Source organism: Corvus kubaryi, unplaced genomic scaffold (genome assembly GCF_017639235.1).
Source record: "Corvus kubaryi isolate FWS band 111438036 unplaced genomic scaffold, C.kubaryi_AGA036_p1.0 37052, whole genome shotgun sequence".
In the NCBI taxonomy this organism is placed as follows: Eukaryota; Metazoa; Chordata; class Aves; order Passeriformes; family Corvidae; genus Corvus; species Corvus kubaryi.
Genome location: NW_024581021.1, coordinates 17,369 through 39,232, shown reverse-complemented (window position 1 = coordinate 39,232; position 21,864 = coordinate 17,369). Strand labels below are relative to the sequence as shown.

Here is a 21,864-nt window from a genome sequence, read left to right as displayed (position 1 = left end):
GAAGGGCACATCTCGGGATGCAAAGCAGGAGGTGATTTATTACAGGCGGGAGCCACCTGCTCCCAGCACCTCTGGAACTCCCATCCCGGAAAAAACGTGTCATCCCGGCTCTGCCCCGGCCTCTTCCTAATCTCGGTCGGGAGGAAGCAAACCTGTTCTGGGCCGAGATGCTCCGGTGTCGTGGCGTTGATGCAACATCCCGGGAGGGTGGGAATCCCTCCCGGACCCTGCAGGCAAACAGCTCACGCCTGAATCACGGCCTTTCATCGCTCTGCTCTGCTGGCAGATGTCACAACCACATCCAGGCCCTTATTTTTACAAGGCATCCAGGGCGTGTGCGGTGCGCTCGGAGCAGCCAAGAACCATCTCAGCCCATCCCAGGACTATTCCCAGCCCTTTGGATCCCCGGGGAGGTCGGGGTCCCCCTGCTCCAGCTCCCCCATCTGAAGGGGCGGGAGGTGTTTGATGTCTCGTGGACGAGCTCTGCACCATGGGAGCCTTTCCAGAGGGGCCAAGCCCTGGATTTGGGGTCTCTGGTGACCTCCAGGATGGGTAATCCCGGTGCCGCGTCCTCACCAAGGGGCACCGGCTGTCCCGGCGCGGGCTGTGCTGTTCCTGTCACCTCCAGAACATTCCAGATACACCAGACACTCATCCAGGGATGGCTCACGCCGCAGGAATCACCCTCCCGACGCCTCACTGTCACACCAGGGACAGGAACGGGGCCCAGGACTCCCCACTGGTGCAGGGAAGAGGACTCGGGAGCTCCGGCTCCCCTTTCCCCCCCATCACCCCGACCTGACACATTTCCTGTCTCTAATTAAGCGCACGCCACACCTTTCTGCTTAATTTCCATCTATTTATTTCCAAGGAAGGAACAATAAATAGTCATTCCCGTTGTGAAATCCAGCCCAGGCTGAGAGCAGACAGAAGGTGGCTGTGGCCGAGCCGCGGTGCCGGAGCTGCAGGACCTGTCCCCTGCCCACCCCCGGCTCTTATCACCTTTCCCGAGCTTTGGATCACTTTGGGGTTGGTTTTCTCCCTCACGAGGTGACCAAGGTGCTGCTGAGGTGCCCACGCCCTGTCCCTTTTTGGGAGACTCCTTTTTAGGGTCCCTGCTGCATTTCCAGGGTGCCCACAGGCTCCTCCAGGATGTGGAGCTCGGTGGGAATGGCCCGGATGGCAGAGGAAAAGTGGGAAAACCGGGTTCTCCAGCCCATTTCTTCACTCTCCATGCGCTCAGCGCCGGAGCCAATTGTGAGGCTCAGCTTTGTGTCATTTACTCTTTCCCAATTTGCTGTAATTACGCCCAAATCCCACGTTCTCCCGGCACAGATGGGATCTCACTCCCAGCCTCGCAGCCCTCGGGTCTTTCCAAGCCCAAGATTTCAGGATCTCCCCTGAGCTCCCCTCAGCCCAGGAGCCACATTCCCAAAGCCCTGCCCAGAGCACGGCCCTGGCTCTGCTTGTGGGGTCCCCACAGCGGGGACCAGCAGGCACCTGGGAATTGGGAATGTGGAGAGCCCTGGGATGGCCACAGGGGTCACACACACCCAGAGCATCCTCTGCACCCCCCAAAGCGATGCCCCCAGCCCCCAATCTCTGCAGCCCCGGCCCCCCGACCCCCCCACTTCCCCTCTCCTCCCCCCAAGGACAAACGAGGTCACCCCATCCTGGTTGGTTTGTTTGGGTTTTTTTTTTTTTCCAGTGTTTTCCTTTATTAATTTATACAAAAATGGTTACAAGTGGCCCAAGCTGATCCCAACCCGCCCCTGCCCCAGCCCCAAGCCCGGCCGCCAGCCGAGGGCCGGAATCCCTGGACATGGGGAGCACCGGGAGGGCAGCACATCCCAGAAGAGCCCCCCCAAAAACCGGGCAGCACGGTCCCTGCACCGGGGGGGACGTCAGGGAAGGCTCCCAGGCCACATCCACCCACCCACAGCCACGGCGGAGCCCGGGATGCCCCTGGAGGTGCCATGGGGTGACAGGGCACAGGGCTGGGGGGACGAGCCCGCACATCCAAGGGGGTTGGGGGAAAGGAGCCGAGTCCCTCTCGCTGCGATGCTCCGGGGCTGGGGGACCCGCGCCCGGAGGGTTTCCAGGGCCGCAGGTGGGACACGCCCGGGGATGGAGGCGCTGGAGCAAAGGACGGAGAGAGGTGGCTCCGGAGCAGGGCCAGGACCCCCCCGTGCCACCTCCCCCCACGCCGGGCACGGAGCGGAGCTGGGGATGGGGAGGGAGCGTTCCTGACGGGAAGGAGCCGAGGAGGGCAGGGATGGAGCCGGGGAGGGGGATCCTCCTCGCGGGAGGAGACGAGGCCCGGCAGGAGGGACGACGTCGCTTTTTCCCAGGCGCATCCCCCGGGACCAGCAGCCTCCTGCGCTTCCCAGAGCGGAGCCTGAGGCCTCGGGCGCCTTCCCGTCCCCCACCACCTTCTACTTCCTCCGGCAGCCCTTGGCCGCATCCCCCATCATGTCCCAGTACTCTCCGAACTCCAGCTTGGCCTCGTTAGGGTCTCCCATGCATTCGATCTTCTCTTCCAGGGGTCCCACGCACTGTGGAGAGAACATCGGGGTGATGGGGCTGGGGGCTCCCAACAACAGCAGGGCCCACCCCCCCCCCCCACAGCTCCTCCTGCCCACCCCGGGCTCTGCCCTCACCTTGCCCAGGTGGGGCAGCTTCTGCACCACCAGCTCCTGCATCTCGTTGGGGGTCAGGTACTCCTTCTGCCCCTTCACTGCGTAGCAGTGGAACTGGCTGATGACGGTCTCGATGGCCCGTTCCACGTCCGTGAGCTCCTGGCAATCCTGCGGGGGGGGGACAGGGGGTGAGCGCCGGCGGGACACCTCCATGGAGGGGTGGGACAACTCCCTGGAGGGGTGGGACAGCTCTCCAGAGGGCTGGGACATCCCCCGGGTGGACAGGACAAGCCTCGAGCGGGTGAGACACTCCCTGGGCAAACGATCGTGGGATAAATCTCCTTATCAGCACGAGGCCTCTCTGCGCAGATGTGAGACCCCCTCCCATCCAGCTGTGCCGCCCCCCACCCAGATGTGAGCCCCCACTGCCCACAATTCCCGCACGGATTCCAGACCGCTCCACACAGATCTGACGCCATCCAGCTGTTGCGCCCACCCCCATCCAGCTGTTGCGCCCCTCCACAGCGGCTCTGCCCGGCTGTGACAGCCCCTCCCGCTGCCACCCCGCGTCCCCCAGAGCTGTCACCCCCCAGAAGTGCTGGCCCAGAGCTGTCCCCGCCCGGGGCCCGCCAGGCTCAGCCACCCCGGCGTCTCTCGCCACCCCCGGCCGTCCCGACTGGTTCTTCCTCTCCTCCGCACGAGTGGCGATGGCAGCGTGAGTCAGTGCCCGGGATGACGCCGGGATGGGGCTCGGCAGCGGCCGGAACCCCTCTCCCACCCCGCAGACCCCGTCCCCGGCGGGGTGGAGGGCACAGAACATCCCGACCCCCGTTCCCGACTCGTGCGGGTCCGTTTAAGGGAAACGAGGGTGATTCACTCAAATCTGCGGTTTCCCCTCGAAACGCCGTGAAACCACAGCCGGTGATGCCCAGCGGGAAGAGCCTGGCAACCTCCGGAGCCTCAGCCCGGCGCCCCAAATCTTCCACAGGTGCAAAGGGGTGCGGGGTGGGCACTCCCGTTTGAAAGCCGAGGAAAACAGGAGCTTTTCTGCCGTTGGGCATCCTCGGAGAGGCTGCAAGGAGCGCGGGCAGCTCCCGGAGGTCAATCCACGGGAGCAGGACAAAGCTGCCTGCTTCCCCGAGCTTTCAAGCGGCTCCGCAGCACCAGCTCCCCGTGCCCAGCGTTGCCAAACCCCAAAACAGCCCCCGGCTCCTGCAGCGACTGCCGGCCGGGGCTGCCTCTGAGTCGCGCCGTGCCCAGGGCTCCGAGGCCGGGGCCTTGCGGGGTCCCCCCCCGCCCCGCCGGGGGTCCCGGTGCCGCAGTGTCCCCGCCGGACCTTGCGCTTCTTGCGGCAGTTGCACTGGCCCATCCTGCTCCTCGCGGCTCCTCGGGGGCAGCGCCGGGGGTCTCTCCTCTGCGACGCGGGGTCCGGGGGAGCTGGCGAGGGAAGGAAGCCAAGCTCAGCTCTCGGCTCCGGGGGGAGCCTCCTCTCCTCCTCCAGCGCCAGGACTCCTCCTCATCCCCGAGCGCAGGGCGAGGAAGGAGCCCCGGGATGCGGCGGCGGAGCTGCCGGGACACGTCCCCGGCGTCCTCGCAAGTTGTGGCAGAGACGAGCGTGGGAGCAGAGGGGCCCGGGGGCGCAGACCCCCGTCCCGAGGGGCGGCCGGGCCACTTACCTGCAGCACGGGCTGTCCCGGGTGTGCGCGGGCTGCGGCGGGCCGGGGTTTTATACCGGGGAGGTGTGAGTGGGAGCTCCGTGGTGCAAGGCGTCTCATTTGGGAGCCTGGCCCCGGGCCAGCGTGGGGCCGGGAAACGCCTCCTTCCCGGCCACATTGATGGTTCCCCATCCAACCGGGCCTGGCGCGGCCGCGGCGCCGCGTGGGAACGGCCACCGGGCCCCGGATGGTCACCCCACAGCGGGATTTCACCGCGGCCCAGCAGCGCCAGGATTTGGGAGCGGAATGCTGGGAATGGGGACATTCCCTAAGCGGGATGTGCTGGTGGATGTGTCGCCCTGTGCCACTCAAGACCCTGCAGAGGACGGGCATTGATGCCACGGAGCTGGCGGCCACCGCGGCCAGTGCGGCATCGCTTCCAGGGATCTCCCGAGCCCCACCCCGGCCACAGCCATAGCTCTGCCCCCCACCCAGCCCCCACCGCGGCAGGAAGGTGTTTGTGGGGCGCAGGGTGACACCCCAAAAGCCAGACCAGCACAAGGGCAATGTGGGAACAGCCCCATCCATCACGGAGTGCCCAGAGCCACCAGTGATCCCCATCCCACCCTCCCGGGGCTGGGCCGGTCCCCAGCGTGGCCACCACAGGGGAGGAGATGGGGCCCCAAATCAGGAGCCCCCACCAAGAACAGCAGCGATGCTCAGGCTCAGGGAGACCTCTTTTATTTGCCGCACGTCGGCCGAGTCTCCGCAGCGGCCCCGTCACTTCTTCCCCGCTTTCTCCCTGCGCATGGCCTTGGCCAGCTCCCCGATCAGCCGCCAGTACTCGCCGAACCTCAGCTCCTCGTCGTTGTTCACGTCCAGCTCGCTCATCTTCTCCTCCAGAGAGGGCACGTCCTGCGGGGAGGACGCGGGAGGCTCGGCCACTTCCCTGTCCCCAGAGGGCCGGGATGGACATGGGGGGAGCAGAGGCTGCTCCTGCCTGCAAATCCCAGGGGATCGGGAGCAGCCCCCCAGCTCAGGGGGGGACCCACGGGGACCCCGCGGTGCTGGCGCTCCCCTCACCTTCATCAGGTTGGGCAGCTGGAGCCGCACCAGCTCCTTGAACTCCCCGGCGGTCAGAGTCCCCTTCTTGCCCTCCTTGGCCGCGAAGGTGAAGAACACGGTGACGATGCGCTCGATGGCCGTCTCCAGCTCGGTCAGCTTGGTCACCTCGGTCACGTCAGTCACCTCGGTCACATCGGTCACCTCGGCCGTGGCCATGGCACCGGACACGCTGGTGGCCCGGGGCTGCAGGGACAGGAGCCCAGAGGGGGTCGGAGACAGAGGGGTGTCCCGGGGGGACCCTCGCCACCTCCCCAGCCCAGCGAGTCTGCGAGGGCTCAGCTCAGCCCCGCAGGGCTCAGGAGGGTTCCGGGGCTTGTGCAGGGCCACGGCGAGGGGCAGCAGGTCCCGGTGATGACGCCGCTGCCACCCGGCCCAGGAGCGGGGACACGGGGAAGGGACAGAGGCACATCAGGGGTCCCCAGCGGCGCTGCCGTGCCCGGGGTGGGGCCGGAGCTGCGGGCGGCGATGCCGCACTTACCCCCTCGCTGCGGGCAGGTTGTGGCCCCCGGGAGGTTTCGGGGGGTTCAGGAGGTTTGGGGAGGTTTCGGGAGGTTTTATACCTGCGCCGCAGGAGGGGACAGCGCAGCCTTTGTGTCCCCCCCTCCCCGCGCCGGTGTTGGGTTTCCTGGTGCGGACGGACGGACGCGCAGACACCGCCCGGGCGCCGCCGTCCGTCCGTCCCTCCCTCCGTCCGTCCCTCCGTCCTCTGCTCCCTCCCCAAGCGGGCACCGGACCAAACTCGGGCTGAACTCGCCGCGGCCTCGGCGGCGCCGCCCGGGGACCTCCGGTGGGGACAGGACGGGACCGCGGGCAGAGAAGCCCCCGGGGCTGGAGCACCGCCCGGGACCTTTCACGGAACCGTTCGCAGAAACATTCACGGGATCATTCTCAGGATCATTTAGGCTGGAAAAGACCTCCGAGATGATTGAATCCAAACTTTGAGCCCCATTCCGGGGGTGCAGGGAAAATGTCACCCCCAACTCCCTCCCTACAGGGCTGGGGGTGCGCTGGGGACAAGGATGTGACCCCAGCGCCCCGGTGACGTCCCTGTCACATCCCGGCCTGGCCCCGGCAGTGTCACCGACCCAGGGCCCGGCTCGACCCGCACCGAGTGAGAGTTGTGACTCAGCCGCCCGCTGACATCATCCCTATTAATAGTGGGCTCTGTAAAAATTAATTAATCCAAATTAATTAGGGGGTTGGAACGGCCCGAGCACTCCCCTTTAATCAGTAGGTATTTATAACATGGCAGCCCTGGCACGTTTCCACCCGGCAGGTCCCGCTGGCACCGACATTCCCACGGGGACCCCAACACCCTGAGAGGACCCCGGACACAGCCCCGGGACTGTCCCCAATGTCCCCAACCTCACCCACCGGGGTGACAAGGAGCGAGGCTGCAGCGAGCAGCCCCCCAGGGCAACACATGGGAATTTGGGGTCCCAAAGTCCCGGGGGTGTTTTGGGGACCGAGGGCAGGGAGGTCCCCACACAATGTGCCCGTCACCAGCGCGGTTTGCGCTGAGCCCTGACACACTCACTGCACCTCTCCACGGGTGCAGGGAGGCTCTGTCCCCACCCCACAAATGCCACACCAGCTCACGGGGCAGGAATTGGCTTCCTGCAGCCCCATCCGGCCCTGGGATGACAGGGGGACAGGGCTGGGACGTCCGTCGAGCCCCACGTCAGGGGACCGAGATGGTCTCTTGGGAAACCGCCGGGTGAGTCAGGCCCGGCAGGGACCGGGACAGGTTTGGGGTGAATCACCGGCCCCGGGAGCCAGGCGGGCCCATGACTCCCTGGCCCTGGAATTCGGGGAGTCGGGATGGGGTGAGCAAGGGGGAGATGCTGCAGTGGCCCCACAACAGGAGGGGGACGCAGGAAAGGCGCCTCCAGGTCTTTTATCACCCTGGGGTCCCCATCTGGACCGTCCCGACAGGCAGGGAGTGGTCACCCGGCCTTGGGGACCCTGGCAGGGGCAGGAGGGGACCATAAAGGGATGGAGACTGGGACCATAGAGGGACTGAGGCCATCTAGGGACAGGGATGGGGCCATATAGGGACAGGGACCGTATAGGGACTTGGGCCATACAGGACCACGGGACCCCGTGTGACAGGGTGACCACGTGCAACCCAGGGGGTCAGGGTCCACTTCCATGTCGTGGTCTTGGGGCTGTCCACACAACCTGTCTGGGCTGGGGACCCCAACCAGGGATGGTCACAGTGGCCGCCACGGTGACCAGCCCGGCAGTGGCCCCTGCTGGCCCCGTCGGGGCTCGTTGGAGCGGACCGTGGGGCCAAAGCAGGTGCCCAGAGCCACCGCGGTGTCCCCAGCGGCTCCTCCCACTCCAAACCCCCGCCGATGGATGGAAAAGCCTCTTCCAGAGCCCCGGCGATGGGACGGGGAGACAAGATCGGCCCAGCCCCGGCACCGGGAACTGGAGCGACTGGTTTGGCTAGGTCAGAGCGGAGCAGGGGAGTCGCAGTGGCTGAAACCTGTTCCAAGTGTGTGTAAAGCTCCTGGCATGTCCCTCGCTGCTCCCGTTGTGGAAAGGGCTTGTCCTGGGAATGTGCCAGCCGGGCGTGCTCTGCCCCCGCCGCGGGGTCCGGGACCCCCGGGACCCCCCCAGTGTTGGGGGTTCCCCCTGGGCCACTTCGGTCCCGCCGCTGGGGCCGGATCCTGCTCTCCCAAAAGGGTTCGGAGGTCTGGGGATGCCCAGTTCAGGCTCTCGGGAGCGGCCGGAGCCCTCAGGAGCGCTCGGACGCTCCGGCCGTGCCGGTGTCCGGCAGTCCTGGCTCTGTCCCCTCTGACCCTGCCTGGCAGAGAGTGGGGTCGGGGTTATTTTTGGGTGATGCCTGTCCCCGTCCCGAGCAGCTGCTGCCCCGGTGACGTTCCCGGGCGTTCCCGGAATCCCGCCCGCTGCCGAGCCGCTCCGGGGACAGGGACACACCGAGTGAGTGCCACCGGGGTCCTTCCCAGTCCCCCCCATCCCCAGGCTCAGGATCTGACCCCTCCTGGAGCCCCCCCTCCCTGCCCCACGCCACAGATGGGAGCTGTGTCCTGCTGGGAAGCTGAGCTGCCGTTTGGGATCCCCACTTCCAGCTGGGACCCCCAGTTCCAGCTGGGACCCCCATCCCTGTCTGGGCCCCCCCATGTCCATCCAGGACCCCCAGCGCCCTCATTCCCGGGGCAGTGGGGAGGGGGTTTGGCCCCACAGGAGCAGCAATTTTGGGGTCCCCAGGCAGGGCCCACCCTCAGCCTTTCCCAGCCACGGGCACAGGAAGATGGAAACGGAGGTAGCGGGATGTAATTAACCCCAAATTAGGGCTGGGATCCAGGATGAAGAGCCCGGCACCACGCGGCTCTTGTGAAAATGCAGCTCCTGTTTGGGGGAGGGGTCCCAATTCCTGGGGGGGGGGGGGTGCTCCCAGAAAGGGTGGGATGAGGAATTTGGGAGCTGAGGAATTTGGGAGCTAAGCTCCCCAGGGATGCCGGAGCCGGGGAGGCCACGGGGGTCCAGCCCGCGCGGATCCGGGGCCGTAACGGGATCCGCGGGATTATCAGCATCGCCCAGGCCAGCTCGGAATCCGGTTTCTTGGCCGAGGCGTTGCTGCAGCAACGTCCGGCTTGGAATTGTGGGGCCTTTTCAGCTGGACAAGAGGCCTTTGAGCTCACGGGGGGCCCCGCAGAGTCACCCGATAGCCCCCGCGGCTCCCCCCGGGCCCCGCTGGCTCCCGTGGCGAGGCCGAGGACACCGGATACCTTTATCAGCCCCGGGAGCGGGGCTGGGCACGGATCCGGCCCCGTGGATGCGGCCCCGCGGATGCGGCCCCGCGGCGCTGACAGATGGGGGATGCCGGCGGTGACACCGCGGGGTCACGGCGTGGCCACCGCGGTCACCTGGGGGTCCCTGGGGACTCCGGCAGGGATTGACCCCAGCGAGGGACTCCGGTGCCCATCCCAACCCTCCCAATTTCTCCGATTTTTCTGCGTCCCGGAGCATCCAGGGGTGGTGGGGAGCACCCGAGGCTGGGCACAAGGAGCCCCCTGAAGTGATGCTGTCACCCCGGCCCTGCCCGCGGGGTCCGCAGGTGCTGCCCGCTGCCACCCCGGGGGCTCTGCCCCCCACGCCCGGCCCCCGCGGGGGTGGCCGGCGGTGCCAGCCGGGCTGTCCAGCCCCGGTATCGGATCCTCCCGGAGGGAGGGGGCTTGGAGCTTATTTAACGTGCCCGGCCGGGCCGGGAGGGCACACTCGGAGCGCGGGGAGCTCAGGTGAGCACAGGCGCCTCTGTTCCCTCCCAAAACCCCCCCAGAACTCCTTACCCAGCCCCTAGGAACCCCCCCAGATCCCCCAACCCTGCCCAGCAGGGCCATGGCCGGGGGGTGGGTGACATTTGGGGGGTGGCACTGAGACAGGGGGGCTGGCGGGTGACGTGCCGGGGGTCCCGCAGCCAGAGCCATGGGATCGCAGCTGGAAGGGGCCATGGAGACCCTCATCAACGTCTTCCACCACTACTCGGGCAAGGAGGGCGACAAGTACAAGCTGAGCAAGAAGGAGCTCAAGGAGCTGCTGCAGAGCGAGCTGGGATGTTTCCTGGAGGTAACTGGGACCAGTCCGGGGCCTGGGGGGGCTCCCTTTCCCCCATTCCCTGGGGGAACAGCAGCTGCCCAGCCCCGGGGCTCACCCTGTGCCCCCCCCCCCCCCAGACCCAGAAGGACGCGGGGGCCGTGGAGAAGATCATGCAGGACCTGGATGAGAACGGTGATGGAGAGGTGGATTTCCAGGAATTCGTGGTCCTGGTGGCAGCCCTGACCGTGGCCTGCAACACCTTCTTCTGGGAGAACGCCTGACCCCCCCCCCCACCGCGGCGGGACCGGGGTTCCCAAAATCCAGAGCTCCCCCCCCCCTCCCCACCACCCCTCAGCTCACTCCCTCTGCTCCCCAGCATTCCCAGGGGATCCCGCTGGGATCCAGCTCCACAATAAAGGCACCAATCCAGCCCGAGGTGTGTTGTCAGCTCCTTCATTGCTGGCGTCGGGATTCCTGCCCTGTCCCCCTGCGAGTGCCCCTGGGGATTCCAGGGAATATTCCCACTCTGGGGTCACGGGGAAAAGCCACCCTGGGTCACCCCAAATGCCCGGAGACACCCCTGGCTCCACCCTGGGATCCACCCTGGAATCCACCAGGATTGCCCAGGGCAGGGTGACCCCGGGGCAGGTGATCCCGGCCGGTGTTGGGGTGTGGGACACGGGAGCACCGGGATTTGGGAAGTGGGGGTGACAGGCTGAGACTCGCTGCAGGTGGCTCCAGAGGCGCCGGCACTGCGCCTGTGGGGCTGGAGGAACCGGTTGGGATCTCCCGGCCCAGCGGGATGGGACGGTGGCCAAGGGCCCCACCAGGGCCACCAGCGCCATCATCCGCCTGCGATCCCGGCTCGGGATTGGCCCTGCCAGGGCTGGGATGGACATCGGGAAAGGGGCACGGGAAAGGGGTCAAGGAACAGCTGGACAGTGCTCCCACGGACATGGTGGGACACTGAGGGTGTCCTGGGCAGGGCCAGGGGTTGGACTCGGTGGTCCCTTCCAGCTCCACAGTTCCCTAACCCCTGGATCCTATATGATTCCAGGACCCAGTAATTTTGTGACTCTATGACTCCCTGATCCTGTGAGCCCATCGCAATTCCGTGATTCCGTAATTCCAGGATTCTGTGACGTCTCCGTGAAAATGGAATCGACAACGGAGCTGACAAAACCGACGCACGGAGTTCGCAACTCCGCAAATCCGAGGGTTCCACCACCGTGTGGCTCCGCGACTCCACGCTCCCATGACGCCCTATTTCCTCGATCCCGTAACTCCCTGGTCCCACGCTTCCATGACGATTCCATGACGATTCCATGACGATTCCATGATGATTCCACCACTCTCTATGACGTCACCAGAACGCCACCCCCCCATTCCCGCCAGAACGTTCCCGCCCCCTCCCTTGGCCCCGCCCATTTCCCCGCCCCCTCCGGGGGCTGCACCAACCACCGCCCACCTGGGGGGGGGGCTCGCGCGGCGGTGGGCGTGGCCGAGCGCGCGGCCGCCATTTCGGCGGGGGCGGGAGCGGCGCCGGCGCCATTTTGTCTCGGGCGGCTGAGGGAGAAGCGGCGGCGGCGGCGGCGGGAGCGGGAGCGGGCGGAGCTCAGCGCCAGCCCCGGCCCCGCGCCGGCCCCACTCCGGCCCCGCACTCACCCGCCTGCCCGCCGGAGCCACCGGAGACCTGGCGACCGTGTGCTTCGGTGAGCGACCGGCACGGCTGTGCGGGGGCGGGGCGCCGCTGAGGGCCCGGGGAGTCCCCTCACGGTCCGGGGGGTCCCCTCAGGGTCGGGGCTTTTCACCCTGATCGGGCTCTGGGGTCGGGGCTGAGGTGGGCGGAGCGGGTTGGGTTTTTTTCCCCCTCAGGAAGAAAAATGCTTTAAAAACCACTTCAAATTGAAAAAGCCGCTTTATCTTAAAATAAAAATTTTAAATATAATGGGAGACAGGAAGAAGGCTTTCTGTTATCTCAATTTCTGACTGTTAATCCTCTCAATAAAGCGGTTTTTTGAAGGTATTATAGGGTGAGCGCATCCCGGCCGTCATCCACCCGTTAAATTTGCTGCTAATTATAAATGAAATTAATAAATCGATCTGCGGAGCTCAGGGGCTGGAGCTCAGCATGTTTCTGTAGCATCCAGCACGGGGTGGGATTTAAATCCCTGCCCTGAGGGAGGTGGAACCTCGATGTTTTTAAAGGATACGATGCTTTCATAGCATAATCTTAAGATTTTTTTTCCTAATTTTGTGCGCTCTGCCCCTAAAATTGGGGTTTGCACCTTGGTAATGCTAGAAACATGGGAAATGTGGAGGTGTCACTGTGCTAAAGGCATTTGGTCGCTATTTACAGCTGGATTTTTGTGTTATTACTCCAAAAAAAGATAAGATATTCACTGTAAAGAGAAATTTTTACTAAAAGTGAATTGAAGTAACTCCCGTATTTATTAAACCTGGTGAGGGGCTAGAAAACACTAAAAATAAATAAATACAGTACCTATAACCTGCCTCACTCTTAATTCTCTCCACACAGAACAGAGGTTTTTTAATGTTTAATTATATAAATACGTGGCAATCATATAAATTTGATGTCCTTGGTTCTGTTTTGCATCTTTACTCTGAAGATGGCATTTGGTTGCCATCTTGCTGCTGGGTTTTTGTATTATTCCTCCTAATATTGCTGAAATAGTCACTATGAAAAGATAAACTTTTGGTCAGGGTGAAATAAAGGAACTCTCTGATTAATTAGAACTGGGAGAGAGCTAGAAAACATTAAAAAAATCCCAGAATCAGAGCCAAAAAATTCTGGCAGAGGGCTAAAAAACACTGAAAATAAATGAATATGTTACTCATAACCTGCCCCAATCTTGACGTCCTCCACCCAAGGAGGCAGAATGGGGGGATTTTTAGCATTTAATGGTTATAAATGTATAACAAAGGTCTAAATTTTCTCTTTTGGGCCCTGTTTTGCAGATTCTCTGAAGATGGCTGCACAGTCAGCACCGAAGGTCGTGCTAAAGAGCACCACCAAGATGTCTCTGAACGAGCGGTGAGGAAGCCAACGGCACCTTCAGCTCCTAAGAAATCATTTTTTTTTTACTTAATTCTCACTATCCAAATCCAAAACCCACCGTGGTTTCCGCCCTCTTTTAACCTCGTCGAGCGAGCGGGTGCCTCCACACCTGCCTTACCCTCCGACCCCTGCGGCACACAAGGTTAAAAGGGCCAAATTCCAGAGGGATTTCTCCGTGTTTTAGTGTTGATTCGCCAAGTAAATCCGGTGGGATGTGTTGTAAGAGCAGAGACCAACCTCACACCCTCCCTGTCTCTCCCACATGTTTTGACATTGGTATTTTGGCTCTGCTGCCGCGCCCGAGGGTCCCACCTGCCCGGGTGGGCTCTGTAAGAGGCCGGCGGCGGCCTCGGAACCGGCCCGAAGGCCCTTCTGGGCCTTGTAAGAGGCAAAAGCTTCGCTTCACCTCCATCTCTCTCTGTCCTTGAGCTCTTCCCGTGGGTCATTCCACTGGGTTTTTCCACGTGTGGCTCCTCTGTGACGACTAACGGGTGTCCCGCTCTCCCGCCGAGCACTTTGGGGTTAAATGCGTTGGGATGGGGCAGCTTTTGCTCCAGGCAGTGCTGCAGGGAGGTGTGGCCTGAGCTCAGGGACACCTTGCTGGCACATTCCCTCCCTGTCAGCCCATATTCCTCGTTTTTGGGGGGGTGGATTTCACTCTCCAGCTCCCAGGAAGCTGCTGGGTTGCTGCTCAGGAGCTTTATTCGCCATCTCGCTGCGTGTTTGCTCTTCAATTGAGAAATAAAAGCGCCACATAAATTCCCAAGTGGCCTCATTTCAGGAGAACAGCTGGGTGGAATTCAGGAGATGCTCTGGGTGGTGGAATTTTGTAGAATCATGGAATTGTTAAGGTTGGAAAAGGCTTTAAGACGATCCCTTCCAACCTGGTGCTGGAGGACGCCGCGCGTGGTGTCTTTCCAACCTACCTCCTGCCCTGGAATTTTGATGCTTTTCCCAGATTTTTTGGGGGTTGATTTGGCTTTTGCTGTCCTGTTTCTCCCCCCCCACCCCCCCCCCCCGTCACGGCCATCCCCGCTTCCTGCTGGTTGTCACCCCTTCTGCCATCTCTAAACCCACTAACCTCCAGCTTTCTCATTCCCACTGGAATCTTCCACCTCATTCCTGCCTTTCCAGTCCTCGCGGCCAGCGAGGAATCCGTAATCCCATAAGTACCACTCTTTGCATAAGGTTCATGGGAGCTGGAGCCCCACTCGAGCACCGTGAAATGCCGATAATTGTGTGTTTTAAGCTTTAATTAAACCCCGTTTTATTCGACCTTGAAGCTTCACTAACATGCTGAAGAACAAACAGCCGATGCCGGTGAATATCCGGGCCACCATGCAGCAGCAGCAGCTGGCCAGCGCCCGAAACAGACGCCTGGCCCAGCAGATGGAGAACAGACCGTCTGTGCAGGCCGCTCTGAAGCTCAAACAGGTGAGGGAAAAGGGGATTTGGGCCTTGCAGGAAGTGGAAAAAACGGCTCCAGAAGGAGACAGAGGCCAGAGAAGGGAAGGGGATGGAGGGTGAGTGTGGGGGGGCTGTTGGAGAAGAGGAGGCTCAGTGTGGGGGACAGTCTGGCTCTCCACAGCTCCTGATGGGAGGGTCAGGTTGGAATCAGGAGGAATTTTTTCCTGGAAAGGGTTGTCAGGTGTTGGAAAGGGCTGCCCAGTGAGGTTTGGAAGTCGCCATCCCTGGAGGTGTCCAGAGATTTGGCACTAGGTGCTCTGGGCTGGTGACAAGGTGGGGATTGGACTTGATTGTCTGGGACAATCTTTCCCAGCCTGGATACTTCTGGGATTCTGTAAAAAAAGGTGTTGGAGAGTGTCCAAAGGAGGGACACGAGGATGGAGAAGGGTCTGGAGGGGCCATACAAGGAGTGGCTGAGGGCACTTGGTGTGTCCATCTGGAGCAGAGGGGAGACTCAGGGATCTGCAGCTCCGATCTCTGCTCCCTTTGAGCGGGGACAGGACCCAGGGAACGGCTGGAGCCGTGTCAGGGGGTTCAGGTTGGAGATCGGGGAAAGGTTCTTCCCCCAGAGGATGCTGGGGCACTGAACAGGGAATGGGTACGACCCTGAGGCTGCCAGGGCTCCAGGAATGTTTGGACAACGCTCTCAGGGATGCACAGAGTGGGATTTTGGGGTGTCTGTGGAGAGGCAGGAGTTGGCCTGGATGATCCTGATGGATCCCTCCCAACTCAGGGCATTTCATGATCCTAAAAATGATACCTGGGAGGGACTTGCAGTCAGTTCCATTTTTTACCTCGGATAAGTAACACGTCGTCGTTCCGTGGTCGTTGGTGTTGGCGTGGGGGTGTCGGATGCTGGGTGTTGATGTCTCCTCTCTATTTTTCCAGAGAAATGGCTCATCCCGGGGTCCGGGAGCTGCCGAGTGCTTCACCTCACAGTCCCACGGCAGCGACAGTCGCTGCCGGTCGGTGCCAGCCCTTAAAATCCCACCCCAGCTCCACCCTCCCTCGGTAGCCGCTGCGAGGAGCAGCGGGACGAACTCCCGTTGCTGATTATTTGGGAATGCAGGCCTGGGTTTCAGGCACAACCCTCCGTCTCAAGCGCATTATTCCAACCCCACGCTGCGTGTGCTGTGTCCCCAATCCCAGATTGCTGCATGACTCCTGTCCCACCCAAATCTTCTCTTCCAGAAGAGCTTGAAGCAACGCCTCGGCAAGAGCAACATCCAGGCGCGGCTGGGCCGGCCGGCGGGGACGCTGGCCCGCGGAGCCCTGGGGGGCCGGGGCCTGGCCCTGGGACAGCGGGGGATGCCCCGGGGGGCCCTGCGGGGCCGCGGCGCCCGGGCCATGATCCGAGGAGGGGTCGCGCTCCGAGGTCAGTACGGCCGCTGTCGCTGCCATCCCCAGCATCTCCCCCTTACGCTCTTCCCTGGGCTGAAATCCCGCTTTTCTGGTTCTCCACTGAAGGTCAAGCCCTGCTCCGCGGCGGGAGAGGGATTGCCCCCCGGATGGGCCTGCGGAGAGGCGGGATCAGGGGCCGCGGGGGCCCGGGAAGAGGCGGCCTGGGCCGGGGTGCCATGGGCCGGGGAGGGATCGGCGGCAGAGGTGAGTGCCTGGGGCTTCGGGAACAACAGGAATTCAGCTGGAATCCTTTCCTGGTTAAGGCTGGGGCGTGGAACCTGCAGTCCCAAAAATTCCCAGCCTGGAATAAAAACCAATTATCCAAAACTTGGTTATTTTTAAAACAGATGTGGAGCAGGGGTGTGAGGGGGGAAATGCAGGAGCCAGATGTTGGGGGGGGGTGTTGATCTTACAGCCAGATGTTGGTGTTGCGCTGGGATTGAGGAATTCTCGGGAAGCTCCTGATCGGTTCGAGTGACAGTTCTTGGGCTGAGAAAGAGCTGGGAGCGTATCCATGAATCCAACATCTGTTTGAGCATCTGCACCGACTCGGGAGCACCTCATGGAGCCGAGCAGGGTGGGAAATGCTGGGATGGAGGGAGTGACGTGTTTTCCATCCATCCATCCCGGCAGGTCGCGGCATGGCCGGGCGGGGCCGGGGCGGCTTCGGCGGGCGCGGCAGAGGCCGGGGCCGCGGCAGAGGCTCCGCACGCCCAGCCCTCACCAAGGAGCAGCTGGACAACCAGCTGGACGCCTACATGTCCAAGACCAAGGGACACCTGGATGCCGAGCTGGATGCGTACATGGCACAGACGGATCCCGAGGCCACCGACTGAGGGGCCGGGACTGCCGGGGGAAGGGGGGGAATCGTTCCATCGGGAGCTGCAGTGGGAATCCCCGATGGAAAATTCAGACTTAGTGTGTTCTTCGATGTTTTGATACTCTCTGTTGTATTAAACTTTTTTTGGATTGTTCTTTTGGGGCATCTTTTTGGTGGTTTTTCCCCGAGGAAACGTACGGGGGATGGATCTGCCGTGGAGAATCTGCTGCTGGTGGTGCCAGGGATGCATCCGTGGCTTGGGGACCAGGTGTTTGTGTGCCTCTGGAGCTCCACGGTTGAGTTTTGGGATGGTTTTGTTGGGTTTTGGGATTGGCTGTTGGATTTTTGGGATCACCAAGTTCCCAGCTGGAGTTCAGTTTAACCCACCTGAAGCAAAATCCAGCCTTCCCAGCAGGAAGAGCCTGAGTTTGGCTGTTGTTTTCCTTCCAGACACTCAGATCCTCTTGTTCTGCACCAAAAATTCCTGTGGGGTTGGAGCAGGTGGAAAAATTCCTTGTTTCAGTGGGTTTTTGGGGGTTGAAGCTTGAGTTCTTTTGGCGCCGTGTTTCTGTGTGGTTCAAGTGTTTGTTTAAAGGAATGAGAGGCAGGGACAGAAAATTCAGCCAGGACTGCGAACTGGAGTTCTGGAAATGCCTCTTTTTCCAGAACAGATTCCAAAATTAATCATTTTTCAAAAACATAATTGAACCTGGTGTGATTTGGGGAAGGGTTTGTGCTTTTATCACTCCCCTTCCATGCTTTAAGTTTACCTGTTCCATTGGAATCTTGCATTTCTGGTTAGTTAAACGAGAGAGAATTCCCAAAAGCGCTGTGTGGGGGTTTTCTCTGGAAATGGGATTTTTCTGTTCCTACTCTCCCTGAATTTACTCTGCAGGGGCAGAAGGAAGAGGGGGTGCGGGCAGAGGGCTGGGGCAGCTCTGGCTCGCACTGGGAATCCACCGGCTCCCGGCTCATTCCCGGGGGATGACCGGGACCGGCGGCATTCCCGGGGGATAACCGGGACGGGGACCCGCGGCATTCCCGGGGGATAACCGGGACCGAGACCGGCGGCATTCCCGGGGGGTAACCGGGACCGAGACCGGCGGCATTCCCAGGGGATAACCGGGACCCGCGGCATTCCCGGTGGGAGCGGGGCAGGGCGGGCTCTGGGACCCGGCGGCGCCGGGGGCGGGGCCCGTCTGGAGGCTCGGGCCGTGAAAGCGCGGCCGCGATTGGCTGTCGGGGCGAGGCCCGGCTGTCTCGGGCGCTGCCATTGGCTGCGGCGCGGCGGCGCCTCACGCGCTCCGGCCGCTCCTTTTGTTATTGTAGGGAAGGAGTTGGGAAAGGGCTGAGGGAGCGGGAAAGGGCTGAGGGAAGGAGGAGAGGGAAGGTGGGGGAGGCTGAGGGCAGCAGGAAGGGGCTGAGGGAAGGGCAGAGGACTGAGGGAGGGGGCTGCAAGCAGGGCAGCAGCACCGTGAGCCGGAGGAGATGCGGCGGGAGCCGGGCCGCGAGTGAGGGCAGCCGGGGGCGGCGGAGGTGAGTAGGGCCCGACCCCTCATCGGTCCCCTGGGGGTCCCCACTGGTGTCCCTTCCTTGAAACCTGTCACCCCTCAAAGCCCCTGCACCATCCCTGTCACCTCGCCGTGCCCCATGGTGTGCCAGGAGCATCCCTGTTCGAAGAGCTTTGGGACTCGGGACATGGGATCAGACAGGGGTTCTCCTGGCAGGAGCAATGTGGGGTGAGGATGGAGCCAGGGAGAAACCACGTCTGGCCCCCACTCACACCAGTTTTCCCCAAAGCGGACTGGGCTGAGTTTTGGAAGGGGACAGAGGTGGTTCTGACCCTTCCAGTCTTGCCTGGAGCAGCCTTGGGATGCAGCCACCAGAGCCGGGGGGACCAGGACCCTGCCAGGGTGACCCTGCACAGCCCCAGCTCGCAGAGTGTCCCCTCTTCCACTGCTTTTAGCCCCAAAACTTGAGGCAGAGCATGGGCAGGGATCATGGCAGGGAGCAAGGAATGCTGGCATTGAGGCAGCACCAGGATCCCCGGGATGAGATCCCCGGGATGAGATCCCCGGGATGAGATCCCGGGATGAGATCCCCGGGATGAACCCCAGAGCCTGGCGAGGGACTCAGGGTTGTATGCCCACCACGGGGGGCTCCATGGGGTCCCTCCAGCATCCCTGGAAGTGTCCCCATGCCCTGATGGCATCTTGGAGGAGCCGGGCACAGGGGGACGCGCAGTGGGTGCTGGCAGGACACCCAGGCTCCCTCCCGATCCCAGATAAGGAGCAGGAACCAGCGGTTTGTTGTGTCTGCCGCCATCCCAAGGATTTTCCAAGGCTCTGGAACGCTGCATCCAGGCTCTGGCGTGAGCAGGGTCTGGCAGGGAGACAGGAAAGGGAGAAGTCGGGGAGAGAGAGGGGTTAAGGAGCGGCGCCAGGCCGGGCTCTGTTTAGTCTGGCCTCGGCGGCGGCAGCGAGAGCGGGTCCGTCCCCATGGCACCGGGCACGGACACAGCTCTGCGCCCTGCCAGGCGCTGGGGACACCGCTGTCCCCGAGCCTGGTGCCAGGGTGCCACCACCCAGCTCTGGCTCTGCTGCTGTGGGGAGCTGGGGACAGCCTGAGTGTCCCTGTAAACCCTATGTCCTGTCACCTCACCCCCTGGGACTCAGGGACCGTGGAACCCAGGCGTTGGGTGACAGATGGCTTTGTCCCATGTCCTCCTCACCTGGAGGAGGGTGCCACCTTCCCGGTGCCACACGGGCCACATGTCCCTTGTGCCAGCAGCACCCGGCTCGGTGTCCCCGCGCAGGCGAGGGCAGTGGGGACAGCGTGTCCCCTGCAGCAGGGTGACAGGCAGGGTCACGCCTGTGCCTTGCAGGGCCGCAGCGCCATGTCCCTGGGCAGTGACAGCGGCCCCGGCATCGTGCACAGCCTGCTGTGCCACCGGCAGGGAGGGGACAGCGAGGCCTTCGCCCGCCGCGCCATCCAGAGCCTCCTCAGGAAGCTGAAGGAGAAGAGGGACGAGCTGGACGCGCTCGTGGCCGCTGTCACCTCCGGCGGGGCCCAGCCCGGCCAGTGTGTCACCGTCCAGCGCACCCTGGACGGGCGGCTCCAGGTACCCCCGGGACACGGGGACGGGGGGCTCGGCGGGGCTGGCCCAGCCTGGAACCCCCCGGGAACCCCCCGGGCTGAGTGGGACACAGGTGACCCGTGACACCCCCTGTAAACCCTCCCCAAGTTTGGGGGTCCTGAGTGTTGGGGTGTCCCAAAACCCCTGACCCCCTCCCCGATTCCTCCCCAAGTTTGGGGGTCCTGAGTGTTGGGGTATCCCAAAACCCCTGACCCCCCCACCCCCCCGATTCCTCCCCAAGTTTGGGGGTCCTGGGGTGCCCCCATAACTCCACGCCCCCTCCCCACGCTGTCGGAGCGGATGGATCCCCCTGCCCGCATCCCCCTCCCCTCTGCGGCATCCCCCGCGCCCGCCCTGCCCGGGATGAGTCAGTGTCTGGCAGCCCTCGGCCCGGGGGGGGAGATCGGGGGGAGTTTGTTATGTCTGGAGCCGGGAGGCACGAGGGGACCCCCGGCCTGGCGCCAGCCCCGCGCTGGGGGGGCTCTGGGGGGATCCCGGTGTCACCCGGGGCTGGATGTTGTCACGCTGGGGAGGGACACCACCCCTCAGCCCCCTCCCTTTGTGCCCCCGCAGGTGGCCGGCAGGAAGGGGTTCCCCCACGTCATCTACGCCCGGCTCTGGCGCTGGCCCGACCTGCACAAAAACGAGCTGAAACCCGTCAAATTCTGCCAATTCGCCTTCGACCTCAAGTGCGACAGCGTTTGTGTCAACCCCTACCACTACGAGCGTGTGGGGACCCCCACCAGCGGTGAGCCGGGACCCCCGGGTGGGGGGATTCCCCAAGGGGGGGGTCACCAGCACCCCTAAACCCCCCTCACCTCTCCCGACAGGTCTGAGCATCCAGAAGAGCACAGGTGAGACCCGAGCCCGGGGCCGGCGGGGAGCCCCCCCGGAGCCAGCCCAGCCCCCCGCAGCGGGTCCCCGTGCCCCCCATGGTCTCCGGTGTGTGTCCCCCGCCCTCCCCAGTGCCCCCCCCGCGTCCGGTGAAGGAGGAGTTTGTCCATGACTGTGTGCAGATGGAGCTGCCGGCCCGTCGGGAGTTGGGGGCCGAGCCCCCTGCCCAGCCCTGCCAAGCGCTGCCCCCCCCGGCAGCCCCCTGAGCCCCCCTGTGTGCCCCAGACCTACCCTGCGCTCCCCATGGCACCCCAAGGTGAGACCCCCCCCCCCTTAACCCCCACCCTGCAAGGGTTTGGGGGCATCACCCCGAGCCCCCCACCCCATGTACCCTACAATGACCCCCTGTGACCCCACATTGTTCCCGTATTCCCCCACAGTGGCCCCCCAGGACCCGCTGCTCCCCCTGCCCCACGCCGAGGGCCCCCCAGCACAGCTCCCCCTGCAGAACGGGTACCCCAAACCACCCTACCACAGTGAGTATGGGGACACCCCACTGCCCCCAGCCATCCTTGGGGACCCCCCTGTGTCACGCTCTCTTCCCCTTCAGGTTCACCACTGAGCTGGACCAGTGGGGTCCTCTACAGCCCAAATTTGGAGGGGTCACAGCCCCCCACACCACAACAGAACCAGAGCCACCCGCAGGCCCCCCAGCACCACCCCAACCCCTGCTGTAGGTTTGGGGGGCACCGGGTGAGGGCTGGAGGGGTCTGCAGGGTGCTGACCCCCCCTCTCTTCCCCTCCCAGGGCCCCCCCACCACAACCCCGTGCTCCAGCCCCCCGTGTCCACCCACCCCGGTGAGTGCCCTCACCCTCCTGAGCACCCATGGGTGCCATGACCCCCCCCCCACCCCCCCCCAAAAATCACCACCCCCCTTCCAGGGCCAGAATTCTGGTGCTCCATCGCCTACTTCGAGCAGGACGTGCAGGTGGGGGAGATCTTCAAGGTGCCCTCGAGCTGCCCCACCGTGGTGGTGGACGGGTACGTGGACCCCTCGGGGGGGGCCCGGTTCTGCCTGGGGCAGCTCTCCAACGTCCAGCGCTGTGCGGCCAGCGAGAGGGCACGGTGGGTGCACGGGGGG

General features: G+C 63.5%; 5 protein-coding genes across 11 annotated transcripts in view; 3 read left to right on the top strand and 2 right to left on the bottom strand.

Annotated features, from left to right (window-relative positions):
• Nucleotides 1-1,677: 1,677 nt before the first annotated feature.
• Nucleotides 1,678-4,914, bottom strand: S100A14 (S100 calcium binding protein A14). 2 transcript variants are annotated; one of them, XM_042020801.1, is made up of 4 exons: nucleotides 4,316-4,634; nucleotides 3,976-4,076; nucleotides 2,661-2,807; nucleotides 1,678-2,555 (listed from the first exon to the last, which is right to left on the bottom strand). In XM_042020801.1, exons 1-4 carry the CDS (start codon nucleotides 4,617-4,619, stop codon nucleotides 2,436-2,438), a joined length of 672 nt encoding a protein of 223 aa, XP_041876735.1. In that variant the 5' UTR covers nucleotides 4,620-4,634; the 3' UTR covers nucleotides 1,678-2,435. The 2 variants fall into 2 exon arrangements, with proteins under 2 accessions (XP_041876735.1, XP_041876734.1); XM_042020800.1 differs by lacking the exons at nucleotides 1,678-2,555; nucleotides 2,661-2,807 and adding an exon at nucleotides 2,814-3,589 and having other exon boundaries at nucleotides 4,316-4,914.
• On the top strand, nucleotides 3,546-10,420 carry S100A1 (S100 calcium binding protein A1). 4 transcript variants are annotated; one of them, XM_042020803.1, is made up of 3 exons: nucleotides 3,546-3,627; nucleotides 9,867-10,015; nucleotides 10,123-10,420. In XM_042020803.1, exons 1-3 carry the CDS (start codon nucleotides 3,564-3,566, stop codon nucleotides 10,264-10,266), a joined length of 357 nt encoding a protein of 118 aa, XP_041876737.1. In that variant the 5' UTR covers nucleotides 3,546-3,563; the 3' UTR covers nucleotides 10,267-10,420. The 4 variants fall into 4 exon arrangements, with proteins under 4 accessions (XP_041876737.1, XP_041876739.1, XP_041876738.1 ...); XM_042020805.1 differs by lacking the exon at nucleotides 3,546-3,627 and adding an exon at nucleotides 7,034-7,136; XM_042020804.1 differs by lacking the exon at nucleotides 3,546-3,627 and adding an exon at nucleotides 8,265-8,368.
• On the bottom strand, nucleotides 5,020-6,269 carry S100A13 (S100 calcium binding protein A13; the record flags this gene model as incomplete). Its single annotated transcript, XM_042020793.1, has 3 exons — nucleotides 5,020-5,209; nucleotides 5,378-5,602; nucleotides 5,898-6,269. Coding segments are annotated over 3 exons (732 nt in total), but the record flags the coding sequence as incomplete, so codon positions are not given.
• Nucleotides 10,421-11,558: 1,138 nt separating the features above from the next.
• Nucleotides 11,559-16,906, top strand: LOC121661052 (chromatin target of PRMT1). 3 transcript variants are annotated; one of them, XM_042020798.1, is made up of 6 exons: nucleotides 11,559-11,697; nucleotides 12,965-13,040; nucleotides 14,348-14,498; nucleotides 15,726-15,906; nucleotides 15,999-16,136; nucleotides 16,566-16,906. In XM_042020798.1, the coding sequence occupies exons 2-6, from the start codon at nucleotides 12,976-12,978 to the stop codon at nucleotides 16,766-16,768; spliced, it is 738 nt and encodes a 245-aa protein (XP_041876732.1). In that variant the 5' UTR covers nucleotides 11,559-11,697; nucleotides 12,965-12,975; the 3' UTR covers nucleotides 16,769-16,906. The 3 variants fall into 3 exon arrangements, with proteins under 3 accessions (XP_041876732.1, XP_041876730.1, XP_041876733.1); XM_042020796.1 differs by having other exon boundaries at nucleotides 15,723-15,906; XM_042020799.1 differs by lacking the exons at nucleotides 15,726-15,906; nucleotides 15,999-16,136; nucleotides 16,566-16,906 and adding an exon at nucleotides 15,420-15,716.
• Nucleotides 16,907-18,152: 1,246 nt separating this feature from the next.
• The window catches only part of LOC121661085 (mothers against decapentaplegic homolog 4-like), a 5,362-nt gene continuing 1,650 nt past the window's right edge, over nucleotides 18,153-21,864 (top strand). Inside the window, exons 1-8 of the mRNA XM_042020852.1 lie at nucleotides 18,153-18,288; nucleotides 19,637-19,873; nucleotides 20,462-20,636; nucleotides 20,719-20,742; nucleotides 20,905-21,038; nucleotides 21,163-21,258; nucleotides 21,460-21,580; nucleotides 21,665-21,848. Coding sequence (XP_041876786.1) covers nucleotides 19,649-19,873; nucleotides 20,462-20,636; nucleotides 20,719-20,742; nucleotides 20,905-21,038; nucleotides 21,163-21,258; nucleotides 21,460-21,580; nucleotides 21,665-21,848 — 959 coding nt within the window. The 5' untranslated portion in view covers nucleotides 18,153-18,288; nucleotides 19,637-19,648. The remainder of the gene's footprint in view (nucleotides 18,289-19,636; nucleotides 19,874-20,461; nucleotides 20,637-20,718; nucleotides 20,743-20,904; nucleotides 21,039-21,162; nucleotides 21,259-21,459; nucleotides 21,581-21,664; nucleotides 21,849-21,864) is intronic.

Coding starts and splice junctions, on each gene's coding strand:
- S100A1 (XM_042020802.1), top strand. CDS start 9,471: ATGCTGTCACCCCGGCCCTGCCCGCGGGGTCCGCAGGTGCTGCCCGCT. Junction 9,688..9,866: donor TCGGAGCGCGGGGAGCTCAG/GTGAGCACAGGC, acceptor GGGGTCCCGCAG/CCAGAGCCATGGGATCGCAG. Junction 10,016..10,122: donor AGCTGGGATGTTTCCTGGAG/GTAACTGGGACC, acceptor CCCCCCCCCCAG/ACCCAGAAGGACGCGGGGGC.
- S100A14 (XM_042020800.1), bottom strand. CDS start 4,619: ATGTCCCCATTCCCAGCATTCCGCTCCCAAATCCTGGCGCTGCTGGGC. Junction 4,077..4,315: donor CGGGACAGCCCGTGCTGCAG/GTAAGTGGCCCG, acceptor TTCCCTCGCCAG/CTCCCCCGGACCCCGCGTCG. Junction 3,590..3,975: donor ACTGCCGCAAGAAGCGCAAG/GTCCGGCGGGGA, acceptor GAGGCTCCGGAG/GTTGCCAGGCTCTTCCCGCT.
- LOC121661052 (XM_042020796.1), top strand. CDS start 12,976: ATGGCTGCACAGTCAGCACCGAAGGTCGTGCTAAAGAGCACCACCAAG. Junction 13,041..14,347: donor AAGATGTCTCTGAACGAGCG/GTGAGGAAGCCA, acceptor TCGACCTTGAAG/CTTCACTAACATGCTGAAGA. Junction 16,137..16,565: donor GGGAGGGATCGGCGGCAGAG/GTGAGTGCCTGG, acceptor CCATCCCGGCAG/GTCGCGGCATGGCCGGGCGG.